Source organism: Dendrobates tinctorius, unplaced genomic scaffold, assembly GCF_039654945.1.
Source record: "Dendrobates tinctorius isolate UK_male_01 unplaced genomic scaffold, ASM3965494v1 ptg000003l, whole genome shotgun sequence".
NCBI classification, from domain to species: Eukaryota; Metazoa; Chordata; class Amphibia; order Anura; family Dendrobatidae; genus Dendrobates; species Dendrobates tinctorius.
This window is the reverse complement of record NW_027361671.1, coordinates 101,750,262-101,768,482: the sequence shown is the minus strand read 5'-3', so window position 1 is coordinate 101,768,482 and position 18,221 is coordinate 101,750,262. Positions and strand designations below refer to the sequence as shown.

Genomic DNA, 18,221 nt, shown 5'->3' with positions numbered 1-18,221 from the left:
GCACCTTCGAAAGTGCGCAGCGCACGGCAAAATCCTGCTAGCGTACGGCCAGCGCACGATCTGCGCACCCTGTAAGCAAGGGCCCATGTGCGCTAGAAGGCGGCGATGACCGGAAGGGGCAGGCAGGGAGCCGGCAGGGGGCGGGGCTTAGTGGCGGCCGTGCGCAGGCCGTCGCTGCGCTATAAAGCGCAAGTGTGTATTGGCACACTCAAGAGAAATTGCACAACAAATTTTGGGAAATTTGGGTCTCGAGGAAAATTTTTGCAGGAAAAATGTGTTTGTTTGTTTTTTTCCTCTACGTTATAAACTTATGTGAAGCCACCTGGAAGTCCCAGGTGCTCCCCACGCATCTAGATAGCTTTCCGGAGGGGTCTAGTTTTCAAAATGGAGTCACTTGTTGGAGCCTTTTTAGGCACATCAGGAGCTCTCTCAATTCCAGACAATTTTTTGTATAAAAAGTTAGACCTTGCTCCTTCTCTTCCGAGCCCTGCCGTGCGCCCAAACAGTGGTTTTTATGAATGGGTCACCGAGGAGGATAACAGGCCCAGGCTAAGCCACCGAAAACCAGAGAGGTTGGTAAATAAGTGGATTGCAGACCCCTGATCCTATCCACACAACCAGTAGTAGCCGTGGAGCGTACCTACGATGATCCTAGATGCCTCGGCACAGCCGGAGAGCTAACTAAGCCTAAAGAAAGAAAGGGGAAATCTAAACTGCCCCAGAGCAGACCCCAAAGGAATAGATAGCCCCCTAACATTTATTGTTGGTGAGACAAGATGAAAAGACAGACAGGAAAATAGACTGAGCAAATGATGGGGCCCACACTGACTAGACAGAAAAGGAAAAACACTGTCTGCAATCACGCAAAAAACCCTGCAAAAAGTCCAGCACGTCTGATGCACAAAAAACACTGAAGTCGCACGACTTCGCCCCCACTATATCAGCGCTCTGGTATATTCTGAAAGCAAAAAGAGACCAATAGAACAGGGGACAAAACAAACTGACAGAAGCAATAACATATGAGCGGTGATTCAGCACAGCCCCAGCTGGAGCTGGCTGACCCGCACAAAGCAGAGATAGAAAAAAAACAGATCAAATGCAAACAAAATAGCAAATTAACCACTTAGCTGAACCATGCAGGAGACATCAGACCTCAGAAGGAACAGGAAGAAAATCACCAGCAGGGATAGAGGGAGTCAGCTGTCTTAAATCCCAATCTGAAACCCCAGATCTCCAATCGTCGTCCTCATTATCAGGTGGCCAGCCTCTGTCAATCATATCAGCTCCACTACCTCCAGTAACCACCAGAGGGAGCCCAGAAAGAGAACTCGCAACCCCTCTGTCAATCTGACCAGCTCCACTACCTTCAGTAATAACCAGAGGGAGGCCAGAAAGTGAATTCACAACAGGTTTTCCTCCACACATGGGGTATCAGCGTACTCAGTAGAAATTGCACAACAATTTTAGGGCTCCATTTTCTCCTGCTACCCTTGGTTAAGATTAAAAAATTTGGGGCTAAAATATGATTTTGGTGGAAAAAACTAGATTTTTAATTTTCACGGCTCAATGTTGTAAACTTACCATATATACTCGTGTATAAGCCAACCTGCGTATAAGCCGACCTGTTACGATTGGGTCACCGAGGAGGGAAACAAGACCAAGCTAAGCCATAGAAAACCAGAGCGGTTGGTAACTAAGCGGATTGCAGACCCCTGATCCTATCCACACAACTAGCAGTAGCCGTAGAGCGTACCTACGATGATCCTAGACGCCTCGACACAGCCGGAGGGCTAAATAAGCCTAAAGCAAGAAAAGGGGAAATCTAAACTGCCCCAGAGCAGACCCCAAAGGAATAGATAGCCCCCAAACATATATTGTCGGTGCGACAAGATGAAAACACATACACAGGTAGGAAAATAGGCTGAGCAAACGATGGGGCCCACACTAACTAGAAGGGACAGGAAAAGAAAGATACTGTCTGCAATCACGCCAAAAAGCCCTGCAAAAATGTCCAACACTTCTGATAGCAAAAAAACCCTGAAGTCACTAGACTTCACCCACTATATCAGCACTCTGGCATATTCTGAAAACAGAGCAAAAAGAGGCCAATATAATAAGGGACAAAAAGCACCCTTGGAACATACAGTAACATAAGAATGGAAATTCAGCACAGAGACTCCAGTCAGAGACTCCAGATGTCCAGTCGTTGTCCTCATTATCAGGTGGCAGGTCTCTGTTAATTTAGATCAGCTTCATTACCTCCTGCAACCACCAGAGGGAGCCCGGAAAGAGAACTCACGACTCCTCTGTCAATACAACCAGCTCCACCACCCTCACCAGCAACTAGAGGCAGACCAGAAAGTGAATTCACAACACCGACCCTCCCCCTAATTTTGCCACAAAAAACTAGGAAAACTTATTGACTCACGTATAAGCCTAGGGTTAATGGTGGTCTAAGAAGATGCTCCATAGATAAACCCCCCCATATGCTGCTGCACAAGGTTTAATGCTGGCCCAAGAAGATTCTCCATAAATACCCCCATATGCTGCTGCACAAGGTTTAATGCTGGCCCAAGAAGATGCTCCATAAATACCCCCATATGCTGCTACACAAGGGTTAATGATGCTCCATAAATACCCCCATAATATGCTGCTGCACAAGGGTTAATGCTGACCCATAAGATGCTGCTGCACAAGGGTTAATGCTGCCCCATAAGATGCTCCATAAATACCCCTTATATGCTGCTGCTGCAATTAAAAAAAAAAAAAAAAAGACATAACTCTCCGTCGCTGGGTGCCAGGTGCCGGTGTCTTGAGCCCCCGGCACTGGCGATATTTACCTTTCCCGTTCCATCGCCGTCCACTGCTGTGTCTCCCGGGTCTCTGCAGTGATATTCAGCAGAGGGCGCGCACTGACTACGTCATTGCGCCCTCTGCCGTCACAGCAGGAGGACCCGAAGACACAGCGGTGCATGGCGATGGAACGCGGACAGGTGAATATTGCTCTGCCCCGTCATACTCGCCCCCTCCTTGCGCACGGTCTTCTCTGCAGCCCCTGCTTCTCCCTCGGTCGTCTGCTTCATGCGTTCAGCGGTCACGTGGTACCGCTCATTAAACTCAAATATGCGCATATTCATGAGTTTAATGAGCGTGACCGCTGAACGCAGGAAGCTGAAGACCGAGGGAGAAGCAGGGGCTGCAGCTGACGTGCCAGGAGCGATGAGTATGGTCTCTGACACCCCCACTCCCTCTCCCCCCGCCCACCCCCGGTATATGACTTGACTCGCGTATAAGCCGAGAGGGGGACTTTCAGCCTCAAAAAATGGGCTGAAAATCTTGGCTTATACACGAGTATATACGGTATGTTAAACAACTGGGTGTTCAACAAATATTGGGGTTCGTTTTCTCCATATAACCTTGTGAAAATAGAAAAAAATTGGGTCCAACGTAAAATTTTTGTGAAAAAAAAGTTAAATGTTCATTTTTTCCTTCCACATTCCATTAATTCCTGTGAAAAACCTGAAGAGTTAATACATTTCTTGAATGTGGTTTTGAAACACCTTGAGGGGTGCAGTTTTTAGAATTGTGTCACTTTGAGAAATGAGAAATCGCTGGTCAACTTTTAACCCTTATAACTTCCTAACAAAAAAATTGTACTACTGTAATGTAGACGTGTGGGAAATGTTATTTATTAACTATTTTGTGTGACATCACTCTCTGATTTAAGTGCATTAAAAATCAAAGTTTGAAAATTGTGAAAGTTCCCAAATTTTTTCCACAAAAAAACGCAAGTTATGTCAAAGAACTTTTACCTCTATCATGAAGTGCAATATGTTTTTAAAAAAACAAGCTCAGAATCAACGGGATCTGTTATAGCATTCCAGAGTTATTACTTCATAAAATGACAGTGGTCAGATTTTAAAAATGAGGCCCGGTCCCTATGGGGTTAAAACAACAGTTTTACATATATAATCTACACGAATAATATTTATAAACATGGGATAAATCTGCATTATTTCATGTGATTGGCGAATGGAAGAGAGGTTAAAACAAAAATTCTTTGGGTCCTTTAAAGAGGACCTTTCAGCAAAATTTTTCATGTTGAACTGGACAGACAATGTAATTTTGGCTACAGAGTGGACTAAAACGATTGTTGGGCTTTTCTTTTGTTTTATTTCACCTCTTTGTTGAGGAGATATTGGCAATCAAAGTATTTGGGGCTTACTGAGTTAACTTGTGATAAGCCCAAGTGGGAGTTAGGTATTTTTCACTGTAGGAGTGGCAGCAACAAAGAAAAAGAATATCCCCCACAATATCTTGGTTTTCTCAGTGTTTGAGATTTAATGATACAGCTGTGATCTCATGGTCTAACCTCCTGCATGACTGGAAAGTGCAGCTGAGCTTCTGTGTCACATTAGAAACCCTTCTATCACCTCTCCTAACACTGTCAGCTCTACTGTACTTCATCTTACCCCACACTGCCTGTCCAGAGATGAGTTTAACTTCTGTCTGTTGTGTTCAGACATCCCTATGCAGTGAGAGCAGAGCTGGGTGTCCATATCTCACACAGGAGTAGGTTGTTGTGCTTCTCACTGCAGAGCACTTAAAAGTTAACCTTCACACTACAGAAATAAGTGTGACTCCTCTGTAGAGAGGCAGTGTGGGGGAAAAGGTAATACAGCAGAGCTAACAGTGCTAGGACAGGAGAGCTGATAGTTTGTAATGTGACACAGCTAAACTCTGCTGTTCTGCCCCTTAACCCACCAGGTACCTTTTCTGAAAGGTGTTACATCTGTGCCCTAATCTCCCAACACTTTCTAATTATGCACAAGGTTAATCCAGGAGGTCAAAGCCTTTGGGTGTGTGCACACGCTGTGGATTCTGCTGCGGATCCGCAGCGGTTTTGGTCCTGCGGATCCGTAGCAGTTTCTGCTGGTGTGTACAGTACCATTAAAATCAATGCAAAATGAAAACCGCTGTGCAGTGCTGATTTTTCCGCGCGGATTTGCTGCGGTTTCAAAACCGCCGCATGTCAATTCTTTGTGCGCATTCCGCTGCGGTTTGGCACCTGCTCCATGGCAGGTGTCAAACCGCAGGGGAAACCCGCAGGCTAGACCGCAGAAAAACTGCAGATAATCCGCAGGACAATCTGCAGCGTGTGCACACAGCCTTATGCTTACATTTCATACATTGAAGAACCTAAACTATGGTGGAGGTGTGTTCTCTTCCTGCTGTGATGCTGCCTGTTTATGATATGTCGGCATCATACAGGGAAAAGGAGTACACCCCCACCCGGAGAAAGCTGTCTAACACCCATTTGGACTTAACAGACAACTCATTAGGTGCCAAATAATTTGATTGCTAATATCTCCACAATGGAGAGGCAAAATAAATCTAGCTGTGTGTGTTTATGTATTAAATCGCGTGTCATTAGACATTCAAAATTTTGTTGGTAGTTGGATTTTCAAATGGTTAATACATTATTATATCATACTGCTTGCTGTGTACACATACCACTTTTTTGTTTCCTGATATATGTGTTGTTGTTGCTAGGTGTACTCAGCTAAATTCAAAAGTGTCAAAACTATCCACTGAACTGAAGGAAGAGCAAGAAATGAATAAGTGCCTACGAGCCAACCAGGCTGTGCTTCAATCCAAGCTAAAAGAAGAGGAAACTCTAAAAAAGGAGACCTGTGAGCAGAAGGACATGCAGATTGTGGAAATGCAGGAGCAGCTCCGTGATGTTATGTTCTACCTAGAAGCTCAGCGAAAAATCAACCAAATGCCAGAAGATGCACGTCAGGAAATTCAAGATGGCCAGATCAACATAGCAGTGGCATCCTCTAGTGCTTCTCCTGCGTCAGGGAAGTCACGGAAGGGTCGTGGAAAAAGAGGGAAATAGCACCCACAGTAGCTTCATTTATCTAGAATTTTACCTTACTGCCTATGTTTGTTTTCTCTTTAGAGTGGAATAAATTAAACTGCTGCAGGAAAGTGTGGCCAGCATCATTGCTCGGATGTGAGGAATCCAGATTCATTATTCATAGCACACTTTAAGCATAGTTTCTTGTACCAAATAATCAGAGATGAAAACATTGACTTTCTCTGGCAAGCCGTTAAAATGATAGTCTAATGCAGCTTGCAGTGAAGCTCTCAATAGGAGACCGTTTAAGTGTAACCGTGTGTAAATAGCAATTCCTTGAGTGATTGCTATTATTGGAATTGCTCCCGTTACGCAAGGGAATATTCTGATTATACTTGGCTAGGGATGCATGAAATATTTCTGACTTCCTGGACTTGACCCATCATCCCAATACAGATAGCTGCTTACCTGTCTCGATGTAACTTATGTAAATAATAACATAAGAACAGGGAATTGCTGTTTAGGAAATTTCCAGACTGGCTGTAAAAAGGGGTTTTACTCTCGATTTAAAAAAACAAAAAAACAAATAAAAACTAAGGCTAGTTTCACACTAGCGTATGGAGGAGCTGCGGAGGGATGCGAACTTCCTCTGTGAAGCTCCGCCCACTGCTGCGCCGCCTCCATTCAGCTCCGCCTCTGTCGGCATGCGGCCTGCGTACCCTATCTTTTTAGCGTTGGGTACGCAGGCCATGCCGATGTATGCGGATACCTCCGCATGCGTCGTTTTGACGGTGCAGTGACCGCACCAAATTCCAACACGTATTCGGCGCAGGTCACCACACCGTCAAAACGACGCATGCAGACACATCCGCATGCATCGGCATGGCCTGCGTACCCAATGCTAAAGATAGGGTACGCAGGCCGCATGCCGATGGAGGTGGAGCTGAACAGAGGAGGCGCGGCAGTGGGCGGAGCTTCACGGATGAAGTCAGCATCCCTCCGCAGCTCCTCCTTATGCTAGTGTGAAACTAGCCTAAGTAAAATGCTAGAATTTCTTTACACAATCATGACTAAGTCGTGCTACCCAAACTTTGCTTTAGTTTTAGTCTCCATTTTGAGAGATAAAAGTTCCATAGAATTTTATATTGTGGCCTTTTACAGATGGATGGTAACACTAATGGAATCCAACTACTGAAATAGAATGTGGACAAGCTGTAAACATTAAATCCCGTTTCAGAAGTACACTGTGTTCCAAATTATTATGCAAAAAAATATTTCCTCATATTTTCTCTAAATTACCTATATGAATTGCAGTCATTGTTATTTTCCAATCATCTAATATTCTAGTATAATTGCAATGTTTTTGAACAAACTGCCTATGAAAACAGTATATTTTTAAAAATAAACTCAATGCATGTTCCAAATTATTATGCACAGCAGAGTTTTCAACCTTTTTATTTTGAACAAAAAAATGGTCAATTGTGAAATTATAAGCATTATCAGCTTATTACAAAATGAAATCAAACAGTTTTCAAGTCAAAACTTTATTCTAGGTGATGTTACATTTGCACATAGGACCCCTTGTTCGAAAGAAGCTTCTGAACTCTCTCGTCCATTGAATTTGTCAGTATTTGGATGGTTTGTGCTTCAATTGTTTTGCATGTGGACAGAATACCCTCCCAGAGCTGTTTAGATGTGAACTGCCTCCCGCCATCATAGACACTCCTTTTGATGATGCTCCAGAGGTTCTCAATGGGGTTGAGGTCAGGGGAAGATGGTGGCCACACCATAAGTTTGTCCTCTTTTATGCCCATAGCAGCCAGAGATGCAGATGTGTTATTTGCAGCATGAGACGGTGCATTATCATGCATGAAAATGATCTTGCTGCGGAAAGCACGGTTCTTCCTCTTGAACCATGGCAGGAAGTGCTGTTTTAGAAACTCCACATAGATTATGGAGTTCATCTTTACCCCTTCAGGGATCCTAAAGGGGCCGACAATCTCTCTCCCCATGATTCCAGCCCAAAACATTACTACACCTCCTCCTTGTTGGCGCCTTAGCCATGTTTTCATGGGGTGTCCATCAACCAGCCATCCTCCACTCCATCCATCTGGACCATCGAGCATTGCACGGCACTCATCGGTGAACAAAACAGTTTGGAAGTCAGTCTTCATGTATCGTTTGGCCCACTGGAGCCGTTTCTGCTTGTGTGCAGTGGATAGAGGTGGTCGACAGGATGGCTTACGCACAGCTGCAAACCTCTGAAGGACCCTGCATCTTGTTGTTCGGGGGACGTTGGAGGCACCAGCAGCTTCAAAAACTTGTCTGCTGCTAAGACAAGGCATTTTTGCAGCTGCTCTTTTAACCTGACGCAATTGCCTGTTGGAAAGAGTCCTCAATTTTTCCTTATCAGCACGCACACGTGTGTGTGCTGGGAATCCGCTACATACTTCTTGATTGTGCGATGATCACGATGAAGTGTCTTGGCAATGTTGATTGTAGTCATGCCTTGACCTAAATACTCCACAATTTGTTGCTTCTCCGCAGCCGACACATCCTTTTTCTTTCCCATTTTGGCAAAAAATGTAGGCTGCTTAATAATGTGGAACAGCCTTCTTAAGTAGTCTTGCCTTTATTTGGACACCTGCCAAACTAATTTGCACAAGTATCTGCAATTGCTTTCAGTGATATAAAGAGCCCTGACACACATCACCATCAATGAGTTTAAATGACAAACAAAAAAATTCTAACCTTATCACTCCTAAACTCTTTTTGCATAATAATTTGGAACACAGTTTAGTTGTAAATTGTTGTGCCTTTCATAATTACACTGTCTCGCAACAAATTTTCTGTTGATGAAGGCCTAATTGTCAACATGTCCTTCAAAGGGTATGGGGGTTGATGGCTTTCGAGTAGATTTCAGATGGCATAACTCCATATATTATAATCTGTTACTTACCTGATTTATGCAGATATCCATGAAACAGGCTATTTTTTTTGCTGGCCTTGAGAATTGGGCTTTTTCTTGGACTGATTATCCAGCATCCTTTCACAATCTTCACTCAGGAAAGCACACAAAGGTCCTGATTCATCAAAGCTTTTGTGCCAGAAAACTGTTATAAAAAGCTTTGAAGTCACAATTGTTTGCGCATCAAAATACTGAGCAAAAAGATTTGCAATTTTTGGCTTTTTCACATCATTTTCACCCAGCACCAACAAAGTGGGCAGAGCTGGTGCGACAAGCATGGCGGCCCCTACTTGTTAAATTCACGATGAGCAGCAGTGTACCTTACACCGCATATCTCAGTTCCGTCCCAGTCTGGACTTAGATTTGTGGCGAGGCATGCCAGTTCACTCTTTGCCTCACTTATTAAAAGGCGTTGCACCTGTTAATGAATCCCTCCCAAAATTCCTCATCAAGACCGGAATTTTTCATGGGGCGTTAAGTGTGATTGAGCAGATGTTTGTCTGTGCCAGGTATAACTTTTAAGGTGGGTAGGATGGAGTGCCTGAACTTTAGGAAAAGGAGGATTTATTTTGTCAGCCTTTGCCCTAAATTTGACTTTAATGTAAAGTACTACAGCTGCCGACACGTACATGAAAAAATGTCTATTGTACTGACGATACATTTTATTATTGGAGCATATTTGAGTTGCTATCAAAGGATTAGCACATACTTTTTATCTCTCTCCTATATGTAGTTTTCTATAAAGTCCATGTCACCTCTTTCATAGTGCTCAGAAGTTGTTCCTATAGTATTGATAATAACCGGTTTAAGAATTGTCTACTTTTTGAGACCCTGAGCACATTTGCCATTTAAGTTTTGCTTAGTATGAAATATTTTGCATAAGAGATGTTTGCAAGACAGAACTAATGTTCAGTATAAACCCACTATTTCTGGTAAAATTGTATTGGGGCCAGCTATGACTGTTTCTATAATGTTAATCATGGCTACATCTTCATAGACATCACGACCAGAAAGAAATTTATGGCAAATAAAATGTGAAAATATATTAAAAAATAAAAAAAAATTAAAAAAAAAGAAATGCCCACAAAAAATTTCCAAATGATCGCAATCCATGGTACCTCCAAACATTTTATTTTTCAGAGCCCTGATGAATGCCATATTAACATTTCTGAATTCCCTTGTATTAGGTCAATTCAACCTGCTTATTGCGAGTGTCTAGAAGTTTGCTGCCATATTCTACACTTTGTCACTGGTTATAATGTTGTTCTTCACTCACAGTGCAATTCTGTTTTATCGACCCCAGTTTCTAACTTCATGTACGTTACTACTTTTACAGCCTGAGTAGCCAATATGGGGTGGTGATTTTTCTCTTCAAATAACTGTATGATTTGTCTCTTTTTTTGAAAGTTTTACAGAGCCTTTGCATGTATACTTATGAAGTTTTACCTTTTATATCTCTAATATTTCAGTTTGCTTTTGCCGTTTTTCCTTAGAATAAATTATTTCTTAATTTAATAATTCATTATACTTGCTGGTTTTTAAATGCTCTTGGTTATATTGCCTTTAATAAAAAGCTTTGATGTCTTTAGCCTAGAAATATTCAGTAGAGGAGAAATAAAATCTCTGGTTTTGCACAACCCAGTGCTAGATGTTTTTGGCAAAATTTAAAAAAAAAAAAAAAAAAAAAAAAAATGGCTAGTGCCATTTTTTTCCAAACTGCAGCGTGCTTTCTTTGCATGGCAGTTTTTTTTCTTTTGCTTAGGCTTTTACAGTATATAAGGTTTCAAAAGTACCATCATAAAGTGTAATTTTTTTTAATATGCATTTTAAAGTGCTAAAATTGTTCCTTCAGCATCTACTTTTATAGTTTCATAAGGCTTCATTCAGATCTCAGGTTTTCACGTACAAGTTCTTTCGGTGTTTTTCACAGATAAAATGTCATTGATTATGATGGGTGCGAGTTAAGTTAACATGTCATTGTTTTTTTGCGAACAGAGTGGTCCACACCAAAACAAGGAGACATTTCTGATATTTTTGATCTTGGTCACTAATCATTCTTGCTAATGCAAGTTTATGGATCCGGGAAAAAAAATCGGACATCACTCCGATGAAATCCCTGTGCGATTTTCATGTTTATTTCATAGGAAAAACTTGAGAATTTCTATTCATACACAAAATATACAAAACCTATAAGAGACAAAATGAGCAAACACCCTGCTGTAACTAAATTAGTAAAAATCAAAAGTGCATCTAAATAATAATCAAAGCCGTCCCACCGCAGACAAGGTGACTCTGATCGGGACGGTCCTAAGGCTCCCCCAGATTGGTGTTCACTGTTTGGGACCCAGTCCTTTTGTCTGCCCTTATTTACACACTGAGGTCAACTTTGACACATAAGGTTTTTAATATTAGACAGTGTAGGACCGTCCCGATCAGAGTCACCTTGTCGACGGTGGGACGGCTTTTATGCATAGTATTACTAAGAACTTTGTTCTTTTGCTTTTTATTTAGTTACAGCAGGGTTTTTGCTCATTTTGTCTCTTGTAGGTTTTGTATGTTTTATGGCCAATGTGAACATGCGTTTGTGCTGCATGTGTACCAACTCAAACCAAGCTCAATCGTTGTGTTTTTTCGTACACAAAACAGTTAAGAAAAAAAAAAAAACCTTGGTAAAAACTGATACACTGATGACAATAAGACTGTTTTTGTGTATGAGAAAAATCACTGATTTCTGAATGAGGCTTTATAATAAGTCAATACCACCAGTAGAGCACTTGTTCATACCAAAATTTCGTTGTCATTTGCTTTGTTTTTCTAAGTTGTTAGGAATTCCTGGAAAAAAACAAGACTTTCCTAAAATTTGTAATTTTCAATTATGGTAGTCTTAAAACAGATTTCCCCATGCTAACAATGAACACAAGTGAGGATTAGTCAATATTAAGTTTTTTGGTTTTGTATGTTTTAATAATTCAAATCAGAAACCTAGAAAAAAATGGAAACCCCCCAATCTTTTTTGTTTGTTTTTTGGATCCGTGCCTGGTTTTGGTTTAAAAAGATAATCAGAAAAAGTTTATAATAATGAAAAAACCCGAATGGAAAATACTGATGAGCTGTAGCTGCAGTGCAGTACCTGTGATCGGTTACCTCCAAGTATGTCTTTTGAAAATGATGAACAAAAAATAAAATGGCTGACTATAAATGCCATATTTATAAGCACAAAATGTCCCTAAAAAAAAAAGTATTGAAAGACTTGGACTAAGTTGACACGTTGCGTTTCAGCTGCATTTTTGTGAAAATTTTTAGCTGCGTTCCTCAGAAATCTCATGCAGACACCTTGTTGTTTTTTTGTTTTGTTTTTTTTTGTTTTTTTCATTTCCTGACAATTTTGTCAAAGAGCTTCTTTCAGCATTTTCCACCCATTGAAAGCAATGGGTAGTGCAAAAGACACAAAATGCAGGTATAAGGTTTTGCTGCGTTTTTGGTTCCAAAACCTGATGACGTTGAATCAATTTTTTTTTTTATTATGCACTAATCTTTATGAGTATGCACAAGAGACAAATGTACTCTGACAAAAACACCAAAAACTAAACAAAACCTGCTTTTTATAAGCAGCTTGAACCCAGCTTACAATCAGCATAAAAAAAGCTGCAAAAACGCAATGTGTGAACATGGCTATTAACACCAGTCTTGATGGGGGAGGTGTGCTGGAGTCAGAGGCTTCTGATTCATTAAAAGGTGACCTGCGCCTCTCCACAAATTTTACTCCAGACCAGGACTGGAGTAAGATTTATGGCTTAAAGCATGCACGCCTCGCCATGGATTTTGGGAGAGCAGGCTTAAACTACAGAGTATCCGTCTCTGCAGGGCCGGCCTGAGAGATTACGGCGCCCTAGGCAAAACTATTTTGTTGCGCCCCTACTATTCTTGGCAGTAGATGAAAACTTGGGATATAAATTTAGGAGCAAAATAAACCACAACAACAATGATTAACTCTCTCCTAACTCTTTAATCTTCTGAGAAGTTGTATAGGACAAATATATGCAAAGTAATCAATAACACAAAACAAAAACGACCATAGGTAATTAAAATTTTTGTTTCCTTGCCTTTTTTTTTTCTGAAAAGGATGACACTAAGTCACCGAGATTAATTTGTTTAGCAACTTCAGATTCTATTGAAATTGTTGCCAACCCAACCAACCTCTCTTGCGTCATATTTGCCCTTAAATATGTACACTTTTCTTTCCATCCCTAAAACTTTTTGCCTTTTGAAAAGATTTTTTATAATTTATTCTATTTTTTCTCTGGCGCCCCCTTTGGGTCAGCGCCCTAGGCGGCCGCCTAGTTCGCCTAAACGTTCGGGCCGGCCCTGCGTTTCTGGCACTTTATCGACACAAATTTAATGCATATGTTCCCTTTGAGGTTTTCACAGAACATAAAATCTGCATCAAACCCAGCTGGTGCAGAATAATTATCTGCAAGTTTCCTAAATCAAAAGCTAAACAAAAAAAGTTTGGTATTTGTGTCAGTTTGAAGCCGTCAAATTCTGGTTTGCAGACGGTTGGGGGATTAGGCTACCATTACCACCGGCTCACCATGGGTAAGTATAGTGTTTGGCGTTATTTATTTTATGTTCTTCTGTGAAACAATATACAGCAGCAAACAATTAGGTGATTTCCCTGCATCTTCCTCTGGATTTACTGTGGAAATGTTCTGCAGCAAATCCGAAATGTGGGAATATTGTCTATTAAATAGTGTAATCTGGATTTACAAAGGTTCTTCTAGACTTTTAATGAAAGCGATGCTGAAACACTTCACATACAGCGCAAATTTCCGGCAAGATCTGCAGATGTTTGAACCAGCCGTGCCTGCCATCCATACAGAATATACCTGCGTTTGTTCCTACTGCTGTACTGCATGTTCAGTTTCTCGAAGAGAAGGAAGGATTGTGCTAGAAACAGCAGAATTGTTATTTATAAATTGCAGCGGGATGACACAGGCCTGGCACAGTTTGTCCGTTCTGAGACATTTGCTCAATGAATAGTACTTTTATCTATTTGTACATTGGAGAGTTTGTACATGCAAACAATTGTAAATCATGACCAGCTCAACTGACTAACAAGAAATAAGAATGTTGCTGATCATGTTGTGTTTATAGCACAGATGACACATTCCTGGTAAGTGGCCAGGGTGGCATCATCATCACAATTTTATTATGCATCTATTGAAATAAAGAATCGCAAATGTGTCCTTCATACAAACCATCTTAAAGGGGTCGTCCGGACAAAACATATTGATGACCTATCTGGAGAAAATAACAGCTGATTTGATATTGGTGACCTACCCCATGAATTTATTGTGATCAGAACACTCCTTTAAAAAGGTTTTCTAGGCTTATAGGAAATTTCTGCATGCACACTCCAATCACAGCTAGCAGAATGCTGACAGTGTGTGTTATGCACCCTGTCAGGATTTCCTTCTATTACCAGAGCAGGCACACGCCAAATAGATTTTCATGTACTTCTCTCCAGGTTGAAAGATTCAGATGAGGATATAGTCAGCTTGTGACTGCCAGGATACAAATCACATACATGGCTACTCACTCAATCTGGCAATTGAGGGGAATCCTGACAGTGTGCACAATGCACCTGCTGAAATTTAATGAAAGCCACAAAATTGTGCTTTCAACTTAAATTAGTTGCAGTTATAGATGTCTGTCTTTATTTTTACTTTTAATTATGTTTCTTAAAAAATCCATGTAATTGTTTTTTTTAGGGAAAGATATTGATGGCTTACCCTTAGCATTGAATAGATCATTAATATATCAGTGTGGACCAACACCAATTGTTACTAGTTCCTTCAGCTGCCGGAAATACACTGTATAGAGCCTAAACACTGATCTTCTGTACGTTGTGTAGCTGTTGTTCTCAGAACTGCAGTGAAGCTGCACAGCAATGGTAGATGAAGATAACCAGTCAATAGCTTGGCATGGTGTGACCCTTCTAAAGGTCATATTCTCTTTAGCTTTTGGTTTGAGCTGAAGCAAAGTTGTTTGGTTAATTGGGATGCATCATGCATAACAACCAGTCTTAATGGAGGCAGTCAGAAGGATTGTCCCCTGGAACCAGTTCCCCACGTACTACAGGAAATCCAAGACTGCCACCAGGAATTTTCAGGCCTCCTTGAGACTCCATCTAGCTCCTCCTCCAACCTTCCACAGTCCCACCACCCAATCTTGGAAATGCTCCACTTCTGCATCACATCCTCACCAATCACAGATAACAGTTTCCAACGAACACCAGATTGCATACACAGCCAGCAGCTTTTATTTTTGGCCAAAAGAATTTTTAAGCAGCCACCACAACAACGTAGACTCCTTTTGGTAGCATCCTACTCTAACCTATGTAACACTTGTTAAAATATCCTGTACTCTTTTTAGGTATATACAGTGGGGACAAAAAGTATTTAATCAGCCACCAATTGTGCAAGTTCTCCCACTCGAAAAGATGAGAGAGGCCTGTAATTGACATCATAGGTAGACCAGAACTATGTAAGTCAAAATTAGTCAAAACAAATCTAGAAAATCACTTTGTCTGATTTGGCAAGATTTATTTTGCAAATTATGGTGAAAAATAAGTATTTTGTCATTAACAAAAGTTCATCTTAATATTTTGTTATATAGCCTTTGTTGGCAATGATAGAGGTCAAACGTTTTCTGTAAGTCTTCACAAGGTTGGCACACACCGTTGGTGGTACAGTCATATGTTAAAGTTTGGGCACCCCTATTAATGTTAACCTTTTTTCTTTCTATTTCAGTTTCACATATCTAACAACTGATGGACTCAGTTATATTTCTGGATTCAAATGAGGTTTATTGTACTAACAGAAAATGTGCAATCTGCATTTAAACGAAATTTGACCGGTGCAAAAGTATGGGCACCCTTATCATTTTCTTGATTTGAACACTCCTAACTACTTTTTGCTGACTTCCTGAAGCACTAAATTGGTTTTGTAACCTCATTGAGCTTTGAAGTTCATAGCCAGGTGTATCAAATCATGAGAAAAGGTATTTAAGGTGGCCACTTGCAAGTAGTTCTCCTATTTGATTCTCCTATGAAGACTGGCATCATGGGCTCCTCAAAACAACTCTCAAATGATCTGAAAACAAAGATTATTCAACTTAGCTTTTCAGGGGAAGGATACAAAAAGTTGTCTCAGAGATTTAACCTGTCAGTTTCCACTGTGAGGAACATAGTAAGGAAATGGAAGAACACAGGTACAGTTCTTGTTAAGCCCAGAAGTGGCAAGCCAAGAAAAATATCAGAAAGGCAGAGAAGAAAAATGGTGCATACAGTCAAGGACAATCCACAGACCACCTCCAAAGACCTGCAGCATCATCTTGCTGCAGATGGTGTCACTGTGCATCGGTCAACAATACAGCGCACTTTGCACAAGGAGAAGCTGTATGGGAGAGTGATGCGAAAGAAGTCGTTTCTGCAAGCACGCCACAAACAGTCGTCTGAGGTATGCAAAAGCACATTTGGACAAGCCAGTTACATTTTGGAAGAAGGTCCTGTGGACTGATGAAACAAAGATTGAGTTGTTTGGTCATACAAAAAGGCGTTATGCATGGAGGCTAAAATCACAGCATTCCAAGAAAAACACTTGCTACCCACAGTAAAATTTGGTGGACGTTCCATCATGCTTTGGGGCTGTGTGGCCAATGCCGGCACCGGGAATCTTGTTAAAGTTGAGGGTCGCATGTATTCAACTCAGTATCAGCAGATTCTTGACAATAATGTGCAAGAATCAGTGACGAAGTTGAAGTTACGCAGGGGATGGATATATCCGCAAGACAATGATCCAAAACACCGCTCCAAATCTACTCAGGCATTCATGCAGTGGAACAAATACAATGTTCTGTAATGGCCATCCCAGTCCCCAGACCTGAATATCATTGAACATCTGTGGGATGATTTGAAGCGGGCTGTCCATGCTCGGCGACCATCAAACTTAACTGAACTGGAATTGTTTAGTAAACAGGAATGGTCACAAATACCTTCATCCAGGAACTGATTAATAGCTAACAGGAAGCGACTAGAGGCTGTTATTTTTGCAAAAGGAGGATCAACGAAATTTTAATGTCCCTTTTATGTTGAGGTGCCTATACTTTTGCACCGGTCAAATTTTGTTAAAATGCAGATTGCACATTTTCTGTTAGTACAATAAACCTCATTTGAATCCAGAAATATAACTGAGTCCATCAGTTATTAGATATATGAAACTGAAATAGCTGTTGCAAAAACCAAAATTGTTATAAAGAAAAAAGGTTAACATTAATAGGGGTGCCCAATCTTTAACATATGACTGTATATTGGCCCATTCCTCCATGCAGATTTCCTCTAGAGCAGTGATGTTTTGGGCCTGTTGCTGGGCAACACAGACTTTCAAATCCCTCCAAAGGTTTTCTATGGGGTTGAGATTAGGCCACTCCAGAACCTTCATATGCTTCTTACGAAGCCACTCCGTTGCCCTGGCAGTGTGCTTGGGATCATTATCATGCTGAAAGACCCATGGACGTTTCATCTTTAATCCTCTTGCTGATGGAAGGAGGTTTGCACTTAAAATCTGACCTTACATGGCCCCTTTCATTCTTTCATGTACACGGATCAGTCGTCCTGGTCACTTTGCAGAGAAACAGGCCCAAAGCATGATGTTGCCACCTCCATGCTTCATAGTAGGTATCGTGTTATTTGGATGCTTCTCAGCATTCTATCTCCTCCAAACACTACAAATTTTGTTTCTACCAAACAGTCCTACGTTGGTTTCATCAGACCATATGACATTCTCCTAATACTCTTCTGGATAATCCAAATGCTCTCTAGCAAACGTCCGACGGCCCCAGACATGTATTGGCTTAAGCAGGGGGACACATCTGAGTCCCTGGCGGCGTAGTGTGTTACTGATGGTAGCCTTTATTATGGTTATCCCAGCTCTATGCAGGTCATTCACTAGGTCCCCCTGTGGTTCTGGGATCTTTGCTCACCGTTCTTATCATTTTGACCCCATGGGGTGAGATCTTTTGTGGAGCCCCAGATCAAGGGAGATTCAGTGGTCTTGTATGTCTTCCATTTTCTTATTGCTCCCACAGTTGATTTCATCACATCAAGCTGGATGCCTATTGCAGATTCAGTCTGGGGCAGGGCTACAATTTTGTTTCTGGCGTCCTTCGACAGCTCTTTGGTCTTCATCATAGTGGAGTTTGGAGTGTAACTGTTTCAGGTTGTGGACAGGTGTCTTTTATACTGATAAGTTAAAACAGGTGCCATTACTACAGGTAATGAGTGGAGGACAGAGGAGCATCTTAAAGAAGAAGTTACAGGTCTGTGAGAGC

The 18,221-nt window shown here is 41.3% G+C and overlaps 1 protein-coding gene across 1 annotated transcript in view; it reads left to right on the top strand.

The window, feature by feature from the left end:
* Window positions 1–6,018, top strand: part of BRAP (BRCA1 associated protein) — a 61,710-nt gene extending 55,692 nt beyond the window's left edge. Inside the window, exon 12 of the mRNA XM_073565208.1 lies at window positions 5,554–6,018. Coding sequence (XP_073421309.1) covers window positions 5,554–5,902 — 349 coding nt within the window. The 3' untranslated portion in view covers window positions 5,903–6,018. The remainder of the gene's footprint in view (window positions 1–5,553) is intronic.
* The last annotated feature ends 12,203 nt before the right edge of the window (window positions 6,019–18,221 follow it).